Source organism: Musa acuminata, chromosome BXJ2-4 (genome assembly GCF_036884655.1).
Source record: "Musa acuminata AAA Group cultivar baxijiao chromosome BXJ2-4, Cavendish_Baxijiao_AAA, whole genome shotgun sequence".
NCBI lineage: Eukaryota > Viridiplantae > Streptophyta > Magnoliopsida > Zingiberales > Musaceae > Musa > Musa acuminata.
The window spans coordinates 15,987,696-16,007,312 of record NC_088341.1 but is presented as its reverse complement, the minus strand read 5'-3'; the positions used below and the strand labels follow the sequence as shown (position 1 = coordinate 16,007,312).

General features: G+C 35.0%; 2 protein-coding genes and 1 long non-coding RNA gene across 4 annotated transcripts; 1 reads left to right on the top strand and 2 right to left on the bottom strand.

The window, feature by feature from the left end:
- The first annotated feature begins 1,024 nt into the window (after positions 1 to 1,024).
- Positions 1,025 to 4,988, top strand: LOC103974921 (protein VASCULATURE COMPLEXITY AND CONNECTIVITY). Its single transcript, XM_009389823.3, has 3 exons — positions 1,025 to 1,340; positions 3,101 to 3,303; positions 4,339 to 4,988. Exons 1-3 carry the CDS (start codon positions 1,245 to 1,247, stop codon positions 4,652 to 4,654), a joined length of 615 nt encoding a protein of 204 aa, XP_009388098.1. The 5' UTR covers positions 1,025 to 1,244; the 3' UTR covers positions 4,655 to 4,988.
- Positions 4,989 to 5,409: 421 nt separating this feature from the next.
- Positions 5,410 to 9,521, bottom strand: LOC103974922 (transmembrane 9 superfamily member 2). 2 transcript variants are annotated; one of them, XM_009389825.3, is made up of 8 exons: positions 9,368 to 9,521; positions 8,945 to 9,116; positions 8,390 to 8,430; positions 7,717 to 8,299; positions 7,483 to 7,620; positions 7,257 to 7,413; positions 6,682 to 7,166; positions 5,410 to 5,819 (listed from the first exon to the last, which is right to left on the bottom strand). In XM_009389825.3, exons 2-8 carry the CDS (start codon positions 9,079 to 9,081, stop codon positions 5,600 to 5,602), a joined length of 1,761 nt encoding a protein of 586 aa, XP_009388100.1. In that variant the 5' UTR covers positions 9,082 to 9,116; positions 9,368 to 9,521; the 3' UTR covers positions 5,410 to 5,599. The 2 variants fall into 2 exon arrangements, with proteins under 2 accessions (XP_009388100.1, XP_009388099.1); XM_009389824.3 differs by having other exon boundaries at positions 8,945 to 9,521.
- Positions 9,522 to 14,178: 4,657 nt separating this feature from the next.
- LOC135609042 (uncharacterized) lies at positions 14,179 to 18,333 on the bottom strand. Its single transcript, XR_010485673.1, has 5 exons — positions 18,206 to 18,333; positions 16,626 to 16,744; positions 15,429 to 15,946; positions 14,619 to 14,749; positions 14,179 to 14,350 (listed from the first exon to the last, which is right to left on the bottom strand). It is a non-coding gene; the product is annotated as an uncharacterized LOC135609042 (long non-coding RNA).
- Positions 18,334 to 19,617: the final 1,284 nt, after the last annotated feature.

Genomic DNA, 19,617 nt, shown 5'->3' with positions numbered 1-19,617 from the left:
CCCAAGTAACACTTCTAACATGATATGTGTGGTTTTTCGATTTTACGATTTTTTCGCGTACTAATCGTCACACAACGATCAAGTACTTAACTTTGGGAAATCTGATTTTGTTTTTGGTTTCTACTGCACATAAGATGCAGACCCGTGATTTCCCAGCACTTCCTCTAGTGTCAAAAATGTTATGCAGCTTTATACCATGGTCAAAGAGTCAACACGGCATGGTTCGGTCTCGAAGGCACAGGGTCGTCCAAGTGGAAGTCTAAGGTGGTGATAGAAGAACCAGGCCAGGTCGAGGAAGTGCCTCGTAGATCATCCCGAGGTGGGACTTGAGCTTGTGCCTTCACCGCTTCCCTAACAAGAAAAGGTTAATGTCGGGAGGGGGATTATCTGTTTGACCCCTTTAAATCTTAAGTCAGAACAAGATGGATTTGAGGGTAATTTTGGTATTCAGAAACCCCCCGTAGCATTGGCCAGGGGATCGACTTTTATACCTATCGTCGAGAGTCGATCATATGGGGTTCGTCAGTGGTAATCGATTCCTCGAGCAGTCAACCCATGCATTCTGCATGTCATGGACCATCATGCACGGTTCCACACCGTACGATGCTATCCTATACCATCGCGGATGGTTCCGTGTCAAGGCAATGCCACCTCATACAATTTTGATCGTGCACAAGCTCGAGATGCCATGTCAGCACGGATGCACCGTGCCAGTCTTAAGGTGGCTGCTGATCGCTGCCAGGTAGGTGGTATGACTTATCAATAATATATAAATTTTTGCTTACGGTTGTAAAAGCTGTAGCTATATATTATCCTGACGGCATCGGAACAGTTATGAACTGCAGTCAACACGCATCTCAGAATTGGTAATTGGTAAGGAAGTCAACATAGACAATCTTACCATGTTGGTAAGTGGTAAGGAAGCATCTCCACTTTGTGATACAGCTCGAAGCACCCACCATTAAAGATTGGGAATCACGTTTAAGCATTCATTAACTTCTCTAACGCACGGAGACGCAGCAAGGAAGACGCATCCAACTGAAGTGGGTCGTCAGTCTATAGTAAAGGCGGTCTTGATTTCCATGTCTTTTTCCTCTTTTCACCGCTGCGTGTGTGGAGGAGAGAGAGACGCAGCGTTCCTGAGAAAAAGGAGCAGCTACTCGTTTCCTCGTTCTATTTCCTTCTCTCTCTCTCTCTCTCGACGATCGTAGTACAGAGAAGAGTGTGATTGGCGGGCGAGGGCGATGGAGAGGAAAGCGATGGCAGTGTCCGTGGCCGCGGGATTTTTGGGGCTCCTCTCCGCCGCGCTCGGCTTCGCCGCCGAGGCCACCAGGATCAAGGTCTCCAGCTTCCCTCTCCTCAAAATCTTCTCGCAAGATTCTATTTTTTGTTTCCTTGTCGTGTGCAAAGTTGGATCTTGACAAGAATGGCCCGATCGATGAGGGCTATCGGCTTGTTCTTGTTGTATTGGAGGGGTTTTGTGTTCAAGAAGAGGGTTCTTTGATGCTTGATGGCGTCTTCTTCCTCACCTTCTCCTGATGTTTTCCCCTTTCTTCTAAACTTAATTTGTCCGTCAGTGATGTAGTTTGGTGGTTTGATGATTCTGCCGGAGTTTGGAAGCTGCCCGAGTCCTATTCCTGAAGGCCAACTTATGCTTCGGTCTAATTGTATTACAGTTCAAAGGTCTCAAGGAGTGTTAAACATTCCTGGTTGTGAAATCTCCATTTTATGATTGCAATTGGACCAAACATTTCTATTGTGGTACATGAATAAACTAGGTTTCTTGAACAAGGAATCATTTAGAGCACCTTAAAGCTTGTAGATAAGGAAGTTGGATGGGATCTGTAGATAGGGAATGATTAAGAAGTGCTTTGAAGCTTCTGAAAGAGAAAGGGGGAAAGGGAGTATTACTGATTAATTGATAAGCTCACTGATGAAGCAGCATGTTGATGAAGTTGATTTATCGGGATCGAGATTAGGCAAATCTTTTTTTCTTTTTATACTGCATTGTCGGGGATACATGACTTTCTTTTATATATACTTCGATTATGTTTTCCTCAGCTGTTTACCCAGTGTTACAAAATTTTGTTCCTTGTTTTTATTTTAGTTTTATGTTGAATAATCTTTGAATCAGAAGAGAGGGAGTTAATATTGTAAGGATTGCTTGATTTCATTAGGATCATGAATATGTTGTATAAGTATTCCCTGAACTTTGATTTAACCACATGCAAGCTACTTTGATGATATCATAGCTTGAAATCCATAAAGGGCTTTCTTATTTTACCTTTGACCATTTGGATTAACAGCCATGGATGCTGTCTTTTGTAAGAGCTGATGAATGATTTGGAGCATCAAAGTTAGGGAAACCATGTGTCACTGTCTTAGCTAGTGGAAAATTAATCACTACGAACGACACATAAGTATTTGACTGTTAAAAAAATTGGACGGCCTGTTAAAAATCGAATGACACATAAGCATTTCCTTTACACATGGTTCTATTTGGACTTTGGATCTTGCTTAAATTCTTTAGAGATGCATATAGTTTCATTCTTGAACTCTGCCCTCATCTTACTTTTTAAGCTGTTTCTGTTGGTTGGTCACTTTCTGGTTGCATATCTCGATAGTGGCATCGGTAATAATGATTTTTTTATGTACCAATTGTCCTTTTAATTATGATGTTATGTCATTATGTTGCTTAATATTTCAACTTGAGAGACTATGGAACCTCCTACGGTTTGATAAGTCTTATCATGATCGAAAAGGCTACCTTAAGTAATCTTGGGAGGATTTGCCGATTAAGGTTAAAGGAAGGAGGAACAGTGTAATCTAACACCAATTAAATTTTAGATATCTCATGATGCAGCGAAGTAGATGGATCTCATATCATTATCCTATTTTATATATTAAACTTTCCTCGAACCATTAGATGAACAGCTGTGTTATCGGTATTTTCTTATATGAATTGCTTGAATCCACTCTCATATAACTTGTTATAGATGGCTGCAGCAAATTCATCGAGGAAACCTTAGCGATGCCAATAGAAATAGTACTACTTGGTCAAATGCACATATGTTGATTCAGTTGATTCTCAACTGTGCAGGCTTCTGATGTCAAAGCACCAGCAGGAGGTGAATGTGTATATCCTAACAGCCCAGCATTAGCTCTAGGTCTAATATCGGCATTGGCTCTTATGATTGCCCAGGCAATAATAAACACCGTTGCTGGGTGCATATGTTGCAAGAAGCATTCTCAGCCATCCAGCTCCAACTGGACAGTAGGGTTGATCTCTTTTATTGCTTCCTGGTAAGTTTCTGCACTAAAGTTGATTTGAACTATCTTTTCATTGTTAAATACAATATAATTTGCTGTCTATCGTGTATAGCAGAGATTATTCATTCTGGAGTAGGAGAAATGTAAATGACCATGTTCGTTGCATTTTTGTGCTGAAATCTTGGAAATGCTTTCTGATATGTCACATATAGTTACATATTAATTTTTGTTAGTGTGATTACATTTTACTGGGGGAAGGGTGGGGGTTGAGGGGGGTGTAGTTGTCTTGCCTCTACCTCTATTATCACTTATTATTATGGATATTGACACTTTCTCATCTACCAAAAAATACTCCCTAAGTTACCAACTCCATGTGTCTCCTATGGAAGATGTGTAGTTTACTTGCTGTATCATATTTACGCGGTATCAACATTAGACATTTTGAACATAAACCATGGGAGGATTCAACATCTTGACAGTACATCACAAAATTGTGTTTATATCAAAATTTAGTATCATGAGGTAATATTACTTTTGGAAATATGGTTCGTGACAAAAGTTCACTTGTTAAATTACTTACGAGGAGGCAAACACGTTCAAGTAGTAATAAGTCTCTAAATAAGGTTGTATAGGTCGATATAGATCTGTTTGGTTTCTTAAAATTGTCTACCATTTAGTAAAGCTTTCTTTTCTATTGTGTCCGAGAGAGAGAAATCAAAATTGATCTTTCTGTTCCTTGGAGAAATCTTTCACATCTATATTAATCTTCTCAAATAAGAGCATCAGCAAACACTAACATTAATCTACTTTGTTCCTCCATCATGATTCATTGTTCTTGATCACTTGAGGTTGTTGTTCACTTGATAAATTTGGCAAAGTGGTCTGTGAATGACAAAGCATATGTTTTCCTAGCTCTTTTTCTTAATGCTTGTTCATCTTGATCCGAACCTAAAAGAACCATTTAAACACTGCCTAATGTTATATGCTTGATTTGCCTCTTAATGCTTGTCTAATTTTGAGTTCAATTTCGAGAGTTTTTTTTATCGCAAGGACTATGTGATGATGCAGGGTGTCTTTCATAATAGCCTTCCTTTTGTTATTAACGGGTGCTGCCTTAAATGACCAACGGGGTAAAGAAAGGAAGTACTTTGGCGGCAACGACTGCTATGTTGTTAAGCCTGGAGTGTTCTCGGGAGGGGCAGTGCTGTCCCTTTCAAGTGTTGCTCTTGGCATAATTTACTATGTTGCCTTGTTATCAAAGACTGCACAAGCTTGGGATCCACAGCAAAATGAAGCCATTGCAATGGGGCATCCTGGGGTCCCAGCTCAGGCAACTCCTGTTTTTGTGCATGAGGATACATACAACCGTCAGCAATTCCCCTGACGACGATACTGGCTAGTGTTGGAAACTTGGTCTGGTGTTGTTTCTGGTGGCGAGTGGATTGCATATGAATCCCTGATCTCGAAACTCCTCAGCACCTTCATCGAATCTGCTCTTCTCGCTAGGCTAGGATTCATGTATGTTGGAAGTTAGTTTGTAACATTCGATATTTTTGTACAAATTGAAGAAAAAGATGCCTCTGTTGCATGTTGGACACTGTTGAGGTTTGTCTGCTTGGTTGGATCAGCATTGTTTGCTTCAAAACTAGGTTTTGTATTTTGTAAAACTCAGTATCCTAGCAGTTCATCATTGATGGATTAGCAGCATTTCACTGTTATATCTCAACATTGCAAACGTCAGTTAGAGGGTGTCTGTTCTTTCAGTCTACATGAGTTAGGGTTTTGTGAGTTAAAGATAAACAGATTCTGTGTCCATGGTCTATGCAGTTGCCATTTTCGGCCAACCTGCAGTGGTGGATTTACCTCTCCATGTTCTTGGTAGAGCTTGGAATTCAAACCATATGTCAAATGAGAACAAACCTATAAAAGGAAACATATTATTTTTTTAGTATTATTGTTTATGGTTTATTGACTGGTATTACTGATTGTGAATTGATTATAATCAACTATTCTCATAATATTTACCATATACAATTTATGAGCCATTAACATAGAATGTACCAAAATGATGCTGGAGCAATATGTTCACCGTTATGTTGCAGTCTATTTTAGCATTCCAAATAGGTTGATAGCCAGAGGTGAACTTGAACAAGCACTAACAATCAAATTTCCATAGTACATAAGCCAGCCATAATGATGCTTTCACCTCTCAGACTTTGACAAGGCATTGAGCTCTTGAAACATAAATAGAAGATACAGAAACGCACTAAATAAGACTGATGTCACTAACATCTAGTTTCTCATGACCTGTGTTGGGGCAAAACATGATCTACTCACACTTGATCAACTGATATATGTGCCGCACAAACAGTAAAGACGCACAGAAGCCGATGGTCCCCAACATAAGGAAGAATCCATAGCAGATACAAGACATGTAGCCAAAGAAAAACGATGTTTGCATGAAACCCGACATATCCGATCTTGCGCGATAGTAATATATGCAGTAGAACAAGATGAATATGCCAGTTGAGCCTCCACAAAGAACAGATCTGCACGAAACACAAAATATTTGAGCTATTTCTTGATTTTGGGATCACACTTCCGCTTATACTTGTCCAGATGAAACACAAAACGATGCTTTATTAGCACAGAGCAGCCTGTGAAGATTGATCAAAATATTTTATAGAATGAAACATTTCATATAAAAACTAAATAAACTTGAGGAGATCCATTTTCGATCAGTAGTGACCTATTTTATTCTACCCCGAGACTAGCAGAAACATCATACAATTCCAATATAATCAACTAAACTGAATGAGTCTGAAAAATAGATAGTATATGAAAGGAACTACGGCTTTTGAAGCACATGGCTAGTCGAAAGATATACAGGATCTTATAGGTAATTTGTTTCTATAAAGCATTAGGCACAAGTCAAGACATGTCATCTTTATTATGATGACAAAGTGAGTCTTAACCAAGATGACTACAAGATCATACACCAATCAGATAAAGGATGAATGAAAACAATCAGATTAAGGATGAATGAAATTATTGTCTGTTTTGTTACCACAGACAAATTATTAATTGTCATGGAAATTCTTATAATAAGCTTTCAATGTTACCGAATGAAAATAAGATAAACTACTCTCTTGAGAACTTTGACAGCAACATCTAGCCTACACAATGATTAAATCCTATCTAAATCCAACTGGATATAAGACAAAAAAGGATAATTGCATCTAGAACACATTTATGCACTTGTAGGAGGCTGCCAGAAAAAAATGTATGCCATATGTGTTCCTATCAAGAAAATAATGGTCAAATTGCAACTACAGAATAATTTCCCACTTCAAAACAAAAAGGACCCTATCATTTAGAATCTAGTGGAGCAGAAAAGGACACAAGCCTTACCTCCACCACCACTCATGATCCTCGGCAGCAAGTTGAAAGTATGTCAAAGCCACAGTGATGAATGCTGTGACAATAATGAGGATGATAAAGACAATGAAAAGGATGCTGTATATTGTATAGATTTTATGGCCCCACACACTGGCAAATATATAGTAAAGTTCAATATAAATAGCACTAAACGGAAGGAACCCTGCCATCACCATCTGAGGTATGGTGCCCCGGTACCATGGCAATTGAGGTATTTCTCTCGGATACTTTGCGGTACGACACGGAGCTTGGAACTCTGTCGTACTGTTTTTACCAGCAACACTACCCAACACAAGCAAAGGAGAAGTCACGAGTGCCCATATTAGGAGAATCACAAGTATAGTGCCAAATGGCAAGGCTGCAGTAGCACTATACACTATAGCAACAGTGTTTAGGAAGCAGAAGGTCAAGAACAGAGGTCCACAAAATAAGCAACCAGTCAACAATAAATTCCTCACCTGCAATTTAAAATGGTAAAAATGAAACCATACATTCAGAAATGTACTTAAAAGTAAAGAATTGTTTTCCTTGAGTGATTAATCTCATACCCAGTTAGTCCCTTCTAGCTGTATGTAGAAAGAGGTTGCTGTATAACCAGCAATGCCAGAAGTAAGAGCGTAGATTACAACAAGTGCTGTGAATAAAGCTCCCCGATTGTACGGATAAAAGACACCAACAAGTGCAAGGAGAAAGATGAATATCGTACTATCATATACAACAAAGAGTTAGATGACATCAGAGACAAAATCTCAAAAACACAGTATGAATTCTTACAGTGCAAGGAGCTGAGTTCCAGATCCAATAACAGCTGAAAACAAAGATTTGTTCTTTGGAAATCGGAATACATCGCCATGAATATACTTCCATCCAGTCTCCTCTTGGTCCTCAACGTTTTCTTCATCGTGGGAATATCTTTGGCAATGGTGCAAAATCAATCACACAGGCAGTAATAAAAATATCTAGGTAATATGACTCAAAAGATACAAATATTAAATATTTAATTCTCACTTCACGAAATCGTTTTTGAGCACGCGCATGAATATTGTAGCAAGGAACCCAGTCAAAAGGAGGACCGTCACGCATGAGTTAATTATAGAGAACCAGTGAATCTCCAAATGATGAGGCATGAACGAAGTCTTTGAGTACTTCTCCATTCTCTTCTCAAAAGGAATCTCAGTTTTCTTCCATGAGACGGAATACGAGAACTCCACGTCAACTTCCTTATCATCCGTGATATCGACAGACAAATTTGGATCAGTTTGCACATTAATTACTATCACACGGTCATCATTGTAAAGGATTTCAAAGTGAATGTGTAAAAAGAGCAAGTACTTGAACTCGCTTGAGTCAAGCTTATTTTTCTCGATCCTGCCCAAGAATCCCCATAAAGGCAGATCATCATAGTACATCTGAAAGTAGTAGTCCTTTGATACAGCATCTCTGAGTTTGCCTACATCTCCTTCTGACAAAGTTCTCTTACAAAGAGATTTGGCCTGTTTCTCCTCGCGGAAATTCAACTCATATGGTGCATCAACCAAACGATCACCATTTAGAACTTCTCCTAGAGCTTCCTTTTTCTCGGTCACATGGCCTGTGATTAAAATTGACAAAGGGGAATTAACACATCAACAAAGCAAGAACTACTGTTGCAAACAAAATTTCTGCTTAACAGCCAGCAAACCTGGTGAACAGAATGGCAAGTCATAGAACCGATATGTCTCACTGCAAACCCCAAAAGAAACTGTCAGATTCAGAAGACATTAAAACAATTCAAAGAAAATATTGATACTGAATCTTAAAAGAAGTACAAATGTCATAGAATTGATGCCCCTTGGGTGATCGTATAGGCTCCAAAACCATATGTACAATGCTCAAAGGGCAATGCAACAACACCTTAATGGTGATGGAGCCTACATAACATGAAGCAGAAGAAAAGCAGGATTCATCAAGCTTTTATATACTTCAACCTCTGCAGCAATACAACAACAATGATGGAGCAAATCTGATGAAAACCCAGCATTATAGAACATAAAACCGATCTTAATAGCAAACAAAATACATTAAACAACCAACATCACTAAATACATTCAAAGCACAAGATTGGTACAAAGATCTAACTGGCATGAGTGATGCAACAAAAAAGGGTAAAAGAGACCACCCTAAGTGACCAAGAACTAGTGGACATGAACATGTACTCAAAAATCAACAGAGTCGAGGAAAAGAAAGGTCGCATCACCTTGGATTGTGGAAAGGTCCGACCTTGTTAGCATAAAGAGGAACATGATCCCCCTCCTTGTATCTATGATCCGATCCATCAGCCCCAACCCTCGATCCACAAGCCAGCATCAGAAGAAACAACCATGCCACCTCCATCAAAAAATATCTTCCACTAACCTGAGGGCGTACCACTGCGAGAACGAAAGCCACCAAAAGATCCAACCTTTCACACCAAGCTCGCACCTCTCTTGCGTACAAAAGAATGAAAGCCAAGACGCGCAAATCTCTTCTGCTACTCCGAAATTTATGAGCTCACACCAAGATAAGATCTTAACATGCCCATAAAGTGAGGAAAAAAAGGAGAGATCTTTTCTACCAAACCGAGACTAAGATTCAACGAAGGATTTGATGGGTTCGGTGGATCTAGGGGATAAATCACTACCTTTGAGCACAATCGCGTCTTGCGGGCTTCAGCGCTAGTGGGGTGATGGGCGCTGAACTCGGGACGGTGAGCATGCCAATCGCATGGCGTCTCCAGGGGATAAATCGCTATCTATTCTCACCCTTAATTCGGAAGCACATTAACGTGAAGAAGTTGTGATGCGTCCGATGAACAGAGGATAAGAGGATGAGAGAAGGCTAATTAGTAAGCTACCTTTAGGATTTCGAACCGTAGATCTTAAAAAATTATATTGATATCCCTATAATTATAAAAATAAAATATTTAAGTTTTTTTTATCCTGATGTCATTAATTCTACCAACGAAAATATAAAAATAAAAAATTAATTTTAATATTTCAATTGATGGTGACGGACGACATCGATAGTGACAGAGAACGACGTCGCTAGAGGTCATGGATGGCTATTTATAGATGATGAGAGTGATAATAAAAAATAAGGATCGCTCTGTATTTACATCAACTTCGATGCACTTATCGAGTGATGAAAGAGCCGTCGAGTAACGTCGCTCAATAGCTACATCGCTAACGTAGATGCAGAGTAGCATCGCTCGACATTTGTATCAATAGCCCTCATCTCTTGTTGTTACTTTTATCATCGAAAACAGTTATCTACAACCTCTAGCAACATCGTCGTTCGCCACCATCAACGTTGTTTGCCATCATCGGAACATTAAAAATAATTTTTTATATTTTTATATTCCTTGTTGGTAAAATCAATAACATTATGGTAAATGGGCTTAGTTATTTTATTTTTACGATTATAAAAATATCAATATGATTTTTTAAAGTATAAAGACTAATATGCTAAGAGTAATTAATTATATGAATAATACATAATTAGCCTGATTATATAAGATAAAAGATTGAAGGATTGGTTTTCCGGTCAACCCAACCCCTCGCAGGATTCGCATGAGGGCAGCAGAACATTATTCTTTTTATTGGCAGAAAGCAATCGTGTTGAAAGACGAAGACAGGGTAGGGTTCCTTCTTCCAGGCAAGAGTAGGCACGAGATCCGAAGACCTCTTGTTGGGTGGCACAACCATGAGAGCCTTTTTGATGGGATTCGAGATGTGATAGGTACCTTGTTTTATTGTTTCCAATAACTCGATGACTCCATATCGAGACGAGCTTTAGCTAGTATAATAATAATAATAATAATAATAATAATATTATTATTATTATTATTATTATTTAGAAAAATAAATAATAAAGGTAAGATTCGAATCAACAAAGATTTTACTAGCTGGGTTAGTTGATATTAAAGATAACCGTCAAAGTCTTGGCTTACTAAGGTTGATTAAATTATACAAAGAGACCAAATAATCTCTTACTAAATTTAATTAAATTGTCAGAATTAGGTTAATTAAAAATTAGTGGCCCCATCCTTACAATATGTCAGATTTTTTAGTCTGTAGATTGTAATCTCTTACTTAGTAAGCCAACACTAAATTAAGGTTAATTAAATTTTAGTGGCCCTGGCCAAATGCTCGAGTAAGAGATTACAATTTAATTAACCTTAATTTAGTGTTGGCTTACTATAATTTAATTAACCTTAATATTTAATCTCTTTCTTTTTTCCAATACCTATCTATAGGTCAACAACATTAATCAAACTACAATACTAGTTTGTTAGAAATCAAGACGAACAACTTTACCTGTACTGATACCTAAGCACGAGACAGAAACAATTTTCCTTGACAATCATTCCACCATAGCATCCACCGATTCATAAGTCGATAGTTTGGAAGATTTTCTTTTACTTTTAATACCAAACCTACACAACAGACACCATAAATTTTAATTTTTTGTTTTCAAAGAACACTTTGTAAATTTGTGATTAGTTATTTTTTCACAAATATTTTCATTAAAAACATTGAACTTTTATGGTAAACAACTTGGAAAATGTTTTTAAAGCATAATGCAAAAACAAGATAAAAATTCACACTTGAAAAGAGGAAGCCAAATAAAATGCAGTCAGATAAAGCACATTGACCTATACACTACAATACTAGTTTATTAGAAATCAAGACGAATAGCTTTACCTATACTGATACCTAAGCACGAGACAATCAGGGATTTAGAAGTAATTTTCCTTGGCAATCATTCCACCATAGCATCCACCGGTGCATAAGTCGATAGTTTGGAAGATTTTCTTTTGCTTTTAAAACCAAACCTACACAACAGACACCACAAATTTTAATTTTTTGTTTTCAAAGAACACTTTGTAAATTTGTGAGCAGTTATTTTTTCACAAATATTTTCATTAAAAACTGAGAAATTTTATGGTAAACAACTTGGAAAATGTTTTTAAAGCATAATGCAAAAACAAGATAAAAATTCACACTTGAAAAGAGGAAGCCAAATAAAATGCAGTCAGATAAAGCACATTGACCTATACACTACAATACTAGTTTATTAGAAATCAAGATGAATAACTTTACCTGTACTGATACCTAAGCACGAGACAATCAGGGATTTAGAGGTAATTTTCCATGGCAATCATTCCACCATAGCATCCACCGGTGCAGAAGTCGATAGTTTGAAAGATTTTCTTTTGCTTTTAAAACCAAACCAACACAACAGACACCACAAATTTTAATTTTTTGATTTCAAAGAACACTTTGTAAATTTATGAGCAGTTATTTTTTCACAAATATTTTCAATAAAAACATCGAACTTTTATGGTAAACAACTTCGAAAATATTTTTAAAGCATAATGCAAACACAAGATAAAAATACACACTTGAAAAGAGGAAGCCAAATAAAATACAGTCAGATTTAGCACATTGACCTATACACTATAATACTAGTTTGTTAGAAATCAAGACGAACAGCTTTACCATTACTGAAACCTAATCACGAGAGAGTCAGGGATTTAGAAGCAATTTTCCGTGGCAATTATTCCACCGTAGCATCCACCGGTGCAGAAGTCGATAGTTTGGAAGATTTTCTATTGCTTTTAAAACCAAACCTACACAACAGACACCACAAATTTTAATTTTTTGTTTCCAAAGAACACTTTGTAAATTTGTTAGTAGTTATTTTTTCACAAATATTTTCATTAAAAACTGGGAACTTTTATGGTAAACAACAGGGAAAATGTTTTTAAAGCATAATGCAAAAACAAGATAAAAATTCCCACTTGAAAAGAGGAAGCCTAATAGAATACAGTTAGATTTAGCACATTGACCTATACACTACAATACTAGTTTGTTAGAAATCAAGACGAACAGCTTTACTAGTACTGATACCTAAGCACGAGACAATCAGGGATTTAGAAGCAATTTTCCTTAGCAATCATTCCACCGTAGCATCCACCGGTGTAGAAGTCGATAGTTTGGAAGATTTTCTTTTGCTTTTAAAACCAAACCTACACAAAAGACCAAATTTTAATTTTTTGTTTTCAAAGAACACTTTGTAAATTTGTTAGCAGTAATTTTTTCACAAATATTTTCATTAAAAACTGGAAACTTTTATGATAAACAACTAGGAAAATGCTTTTAAAGTATAATGCAAAAACAAGATAAAAATTCACACTTGAAAAGAGGAAGCCAAATACAATGCAGTCAGATTTAGCACATTGACCTATACACTACAATACTAGTTTGCTAGAAATCAAGACGAATAGCTTTACCTATACTAACACCTAAGCAAGAGACAATCAGGGATTTAGAAGCAATTTTCCTTAGCAATCATTCCACCATAGCATCCACCGGTGCAGAAGTCGATAATTTTGGTAGATTTTCTTTTGCTTTTAAAACCAAACCTACACAACAGACACCAAAAATTTTAATTTTTTGTTTTCAAAGAACACTTTGTAAATTTGTGAGCAGTTATTTTTTCACAAATATTTTCATTAAAAACATGGAACTTTTATGGTAAATAACTTGGAAAATGTTTTTAAAGCATAATGCAAAAACAAGATAAAAATTCACACTTGAAAAGAGGAAGCCAAATAAAATGCAGTCAGATAAAGCACATTGACCTATACACTACAATACTATTTTATTAGAAATCAAGACGAATAGCTTTACCTGTACTGATACCTAAGCTCGAGACAATTAGGGATTTAGAAGTAATTTTCCTTGGCAATCATTCCACCATAGCATCCACCGGTGCAGAAGTCGATAGTTTCGAAGATTTTCTTTTGCTTTTAAAACCAAACCAACACAACAGACACCACAAATTTTAATTTTTTGATTTCAAAGAACACTTTGTAAATTTATGAGCAGTTATTTTTTCACAAATATTTTCAATAAAAACATGGAACTTTTATGGTAAACAACTTCGAAAATGTTTTTAAAGCATAATGCAAACACAAGATAAAAATACACACTTGAAAAGAGGAAGCCAAATAAAATACAGTCAGATTTAGCACATTGACCTATACACTACAATACTAGTTTGTTAGAAATCAAGACGAACAGCTTTACAAGTACTGATACATAATCACGAGAGAGTCAGGGATTTAGAAGCAATTTTCCTTGGCAATTATTCCACCGTAGCATCCACCGGTGCAGAAGTCGATAGTTTGGAAGATTTTCTTTTGCTTTTAAAACCAAACCTACACAATAGACACCACAAATTTTAATTTTTTGTTTCCAAAGAACACTTTGTAAATTTGTTAGTATTTATTTTTTCACAAATATTTTCATTAAAAACTGGGAACTTTTATGGTAAACAACATGGAAAATGTTTTTAAAGCAAAATGCAAAAACAAGATAAATATTCCCACTTGAAAAGAGGAAGCCAAATTGAATACAATTAGATTTAGCACATTGACCTATACACTACAATACTAGTTTGTTAGAAATCAAGACGTACAGCTTTACCAGCACTAATACCTAAGCACGAGACAATCAGGGATTTAGAAGCAATTTTCCTTAGCAATCATTCCACCGTAGCATCCACCGGTGTAGAAGTCGATAGTTTGGAAGATTTTCTTTTGCTTTTAAAACCAAACCTACACAACAGACACCACAAATTTTAGTTTTTTATTTTCAAAGAACACTTTGTAAATTTGTTTGCAGTTATTTTTTCACAAAAAATTTCATTAAAAACTGGGAACTTTTTTGGTAAACAACTAGGAAAATGCTTTTAAAGCATAATGCAAAAACAAGATAAAAATTCACACTTGAAAAGAGGAAGCCAAATACAATGCAGTCAGATTTAGCACATTGACCTATACACTACAATACTAGTTTGCTAGAAATCAAGACGAACAACTTTACCTGTACTAATACCTAAGCAAGAGACAATTAGGGATTTAGAAGTAATTTTCCTTAGCAATCATTCCACCATAGCATCCACCGGTGCAGAAGTCGATAGTTTGGAAGATTTTCTTTTGCTTTTAAAGCCAAACCTACACAACAGACACCAAAAATTTTAATTTTTTGTTTTCAAAGAACACTTTGTAAATTTGTGAGCAGTTATTTTTTCACAAATATTTTCATTAAAAACATGGAACTTTTATGGTAAACAACTTGGAAAATGTTTTTAAAGCATAATGCAAAAACAAGATAAAAATTCACAATTGAAAAGAGGAAGCCAAATAAAATGATGTCAGATAAAGCACATTGACCTATACACTACAATACTTGTTTATTAGAAATCAAGACGAATAGCTTTACTTGTACTGATACCTAAGCACGAGACAATCAGGGATTTATAAGTAATTTTCCTTGGAAACCATTCCACCATAGCATCCACCGGTGCAGAAGTCATTAGTTTGGAAGATTTTCTTTTGCTTTTAAAACCAGACCAACACAACTGACACCACATATTTTAATTTTTTGATTTCAAAGAACACTTTGAAAATTTATGAGCAGTTATTTTTTCACAAATATTTTCAATAAAAACTTGGAACTTTTATGGTAAACAACTTCGAAAATGTTTTTAAAGCATAATGCAAACACAAGATAAAAATACACACTTGAAAAGTGGAAGCCAAATAAAATACAGTCAGATTTAGCACATTGACCTATACACTACAATACTAGTTTGTTAGAAATCAAGACGAACAGCTTTACCAATACTGATACCTAAGCATGAGAGAATCAGGGATTTAGAAGCAATTTTTCTTGGCAATTATTCCCCCGTAGCATCAATTGGTGCAGAAGTCGATAGTTTGGAAGATTTTCTTTTGCTTTTAAAACCAAACCTACACAACAGACACAACAAATTTTAATTTTTTGTTTCTAAAGAACACTTTGTAAATTTGTTAGCAGTTATTTTTTCACAAATATTTTCATTAAAAACATGGAACTTTTATGGTAAACAACTGGGAAAATGTTTTTAAAGCATAATGCAAACACAAGATAAAAATACACACTTGAAAAGTGGAAGCCAAATAAAATACAGTCAGATTTAGCACATTGACCTATACACTACAAAACTAGTTTGTTAGAAATCAAGACGAACAGCTTTACCAGTACTGATACCTAATCACGAGAGAATTAGGGATTTAGAAGCAATTTTTCTTGGCAATTATTCCACCGTAGCATCAACCGGTGCAGAAGTCGATAGTTTGGAAGATTTTCTTTTGCTTTTAAAACCAAACCTACACAATAGATACCACAAATTTTAATTTTTTGTTTCTAAAGAACACTTTGTAAATTTGTTAGCAGTTATTTTTTCACAAATATTTTCATTAAAAACATGGAACTTTTATGGTAAACAACTGGGAAAATGTTTTTAAAGAATAATGCAAAAACAAGATAAAAATTCACACTTGAAAAGAGGAGGCCAAATAAAATGCAGTCAGATAAAGCACATTGACCTATACACTACAATACTAGTTTATTAGAAATCAAGACGAATAACTTTACCTGTACTGATACCTAAGCACGAGACAATCAGGGATTTAGAAGTAATTTTCCTTAGCACTCATTCCACCATAGCATCCACCGGTGTAGAAGTCGATAGTTTGGAAGATTTTCTTTTGCTCTTAAAACCAAACCAACACAACATACACCACAAATTTTAATTTTTTGATTTCAAAGAACACTTTGTAAATTTATGGGCAGTAATTTTTTAACAAATATTTTCAATAAAAACTTGAAACTTTTATGGTAAACAACTTTGAAAATGTTTTTAAAGCATAATGCAAACACAAGATAAAAATACACACTTGAAAAGTGGAAGCCAAATAAAATACAATCAGATTTAGCACATTGACCTATACACTACAATACTAGTTTGTTAGAAATCAAGACGAACAGCTTTACCAGTACTGTTACCTAAGCACGAGAGAATCAGGGATTTAGAAGCAATTTTTCTTGGCAATTATTCCCCCGTAGCATCAACCGGTGCAGAAGTCGATAGTTTGGAAGATCTTCTTTTGCTTTTAAAACCAAACCTACACAACAGACACCACAAATTTTAATTTTTTATTTCTAAAGAACACTTTGTAAATTTGTTAGCAGTTATTTTTTCACAAATATTTTCATTAAAAACATGGAACTTTTATGGTAAACAACTAGGAAAATATTTTTAAAGCACAATGCAAAAACAAGATAAAAATTCACACTTGAAAAGAGGAAGCCAAATAAAACACAGTCAGATAAAGCACATTGACCTATACACTACAATACTAGTTTATTAGAAATCAAGACAAATAGCTTTACCTGTACCGATACCTAAGCACGAGACAATCAGGGATTTAGAAGCAATTTTCCTTGGCAATCATTCCACTATAGTATCCATCGGTGCAGAAGTCGACAGTTTGGAAGATTTTCTTTTGCTTTTAAAACCAAACTTACACAACAGACACCAAAAATTTTAATTTTTTGTTTTCAAAGAACACTTTGTAAATTTGTGAGCAGTTATTTTTTCAAAAATATTTTCATTAAAAACTTGTAACTTTTATGGTAAACAACTTAGAAAATATTTTTAAAAAATAATGCAAAAACAAGATAAAAATTCACATTTGAAATGAGGAACCCAAATTAAATACAGTTAGATTTAGCACAATGACCCATACACTACAAAACTAGTTTGTTAGAAATCAAGACAAACACCATTACTTGTACGGATACCTAAGCACAAGACAATCAGTAATTTAGAAGCAATTTTCCATGACAATCATTCCACCATAACATCCACCAGAAGTCGATAGTTTGGAATATTTTCTTTTGCTTTTAAAACCAAACCTACACAACAGACACCATAAATTTTAATTTTTTGTTTTCAAAGAACACTTTGTAAATTTGTGAGCAGTTATTTTTTCACAAATATTTTTATTAAAAACTTGAGACTTTTATGGTAAACAACTTGGAAAATGTTTTTAAAGCATAATGCAAACATAAGATAAAAATTCACACTTGAAAAGAGGAAGCCAAATAAAATGCAGTCAGATTTAGCACATTGACCTATACACTACAATACTAGTTTGTTAGAAATCAAGACGAACAGCTTTACCAGTACTGATACCTAAGCACGAGAGAATCAGGGATTTAGAAGTAATTTTCCTTGGCAATTATTCCACCGTAGTATCCACCGGTGCAGAAGTCGATAGTTTGGAAGATTTTCTTTTGCTTTTAAAACAAAACTTACACAACAGACACTACAAATTTTAATTTTTTTGTTTTCAAAGAACACTTTGTAAATTTGTGAGCAATTATTTTTTCACAAATATTTTCATTAAAACTTAGAACTTTTATGGTAAAAAAACTTGGAAAATGTTTTTATAGCATAATTTAAAAACAAAATAAAAATTCACACTTGAAAAGAGGAAACCAAATAAAATGCAGTCAGATTTAGTACATTGACATATACACTACAATACTAATTTGTAAGAAATCCAGACGAACAGCTTTACCTGTACTGATAACTAAGCACGAGACAATCAGGGATTTAGATTCAATTTTCCTTGGCAATCATTCCACCATAGCATCCACCGGTGCCGAAGTCGATAGTTTGGAAGATTTTCTTTTGCTTTTAAAACCAAACCTACACAACACCACAAATTTTAATATTTTGTTTTCAAAGAACACTTTGTAAATTTGTGAGTAGTAATTTTTTCACAAATATTTTCATTAAAAACTTGAAACTTTTATGGTAAACAACATGGAAAATGTTTTTAAAGCATAATGCAAAAACAAGATAAAAATTCACACTTGAAAAGAGGAAGCCAAATAAAATATAGTCAGATTTAGGACATTGACCTATACACTATAATACTAGTTTGTTAGAAATCAAGACGAACAACTTTACCTATACAAATACTTAAGCACGAGACAATAAGGGATTCAGAAACAATTTCCCTTGGCAATCATTCCACCGTAGCATCCACCGGTGCAGAAGTCGATAGTTTAGAAGATTTTCTTTTGCTTTTAAAACCAAACCTACACAATAGACACCACAAATTTTAATTTTTTGTTTTCAAAGAACACTTTGTAAATTTGTGAGAAGTTATTTTTTCACAAATATTTTCATTAAAAACATGGAACTTTTATGGTAAACAACTTGGAAAATGTTTTTAAAGATTAATGCAAAAACAAGATAAAAATTCACATATGAAAAGAGGAAGCCAAATAAAATACAGTCAGATTTAGCACATTGACCTATACACTATAATACTAGTTTGTTCGAAATCAAGACGAACAACTTTACTTATACTGATACCTAAGCACGAGACAATCAGGAATTTAGAAGTAATTTTCCTTACCAATCATTCCACCATAGCATCCACCGGTGCATAAGTCGATAGTTTGGAAGATTTTCTTTTGCTTTTAAAACCAAACCTACACAACACCACAAATTTTCATTTTTTGTTTTCAAAGAACACTTTGTAAATTTGTGAGCAGATATTTTTTCACAAATATTTTCATTAAAAACTTGAAACTTTTATGGTAAAAAATTGGGAAAATGTTTTTAAAGCATAATGCAAAAACAATGTAAAAATTCACATTTGAAAAGAGGAAGCCAAATAAAATGCAGTTAGATTTAGCACATTGACCTATACACTACAATACTAGTTTGTTAGAAATCAAGACGAATAGCTTTACCTGTACTGATACGAAAGCACGAGACAATCAGGAATTTAGAAGCAATTTTCCTTGGCAATCATTCCACTATAGTATCCATCGGTGCAGAAGTCGATAGTTTGGAAAATTTTCTTTTGCTTTTAAAACCAAACTTACACAACAAACACCAAAAATTTTAATTTTTTGTTTTCAAATAACACTTTGTAAATTTGTGAGCAGTTATTTTTTCACAAATATTTTCATT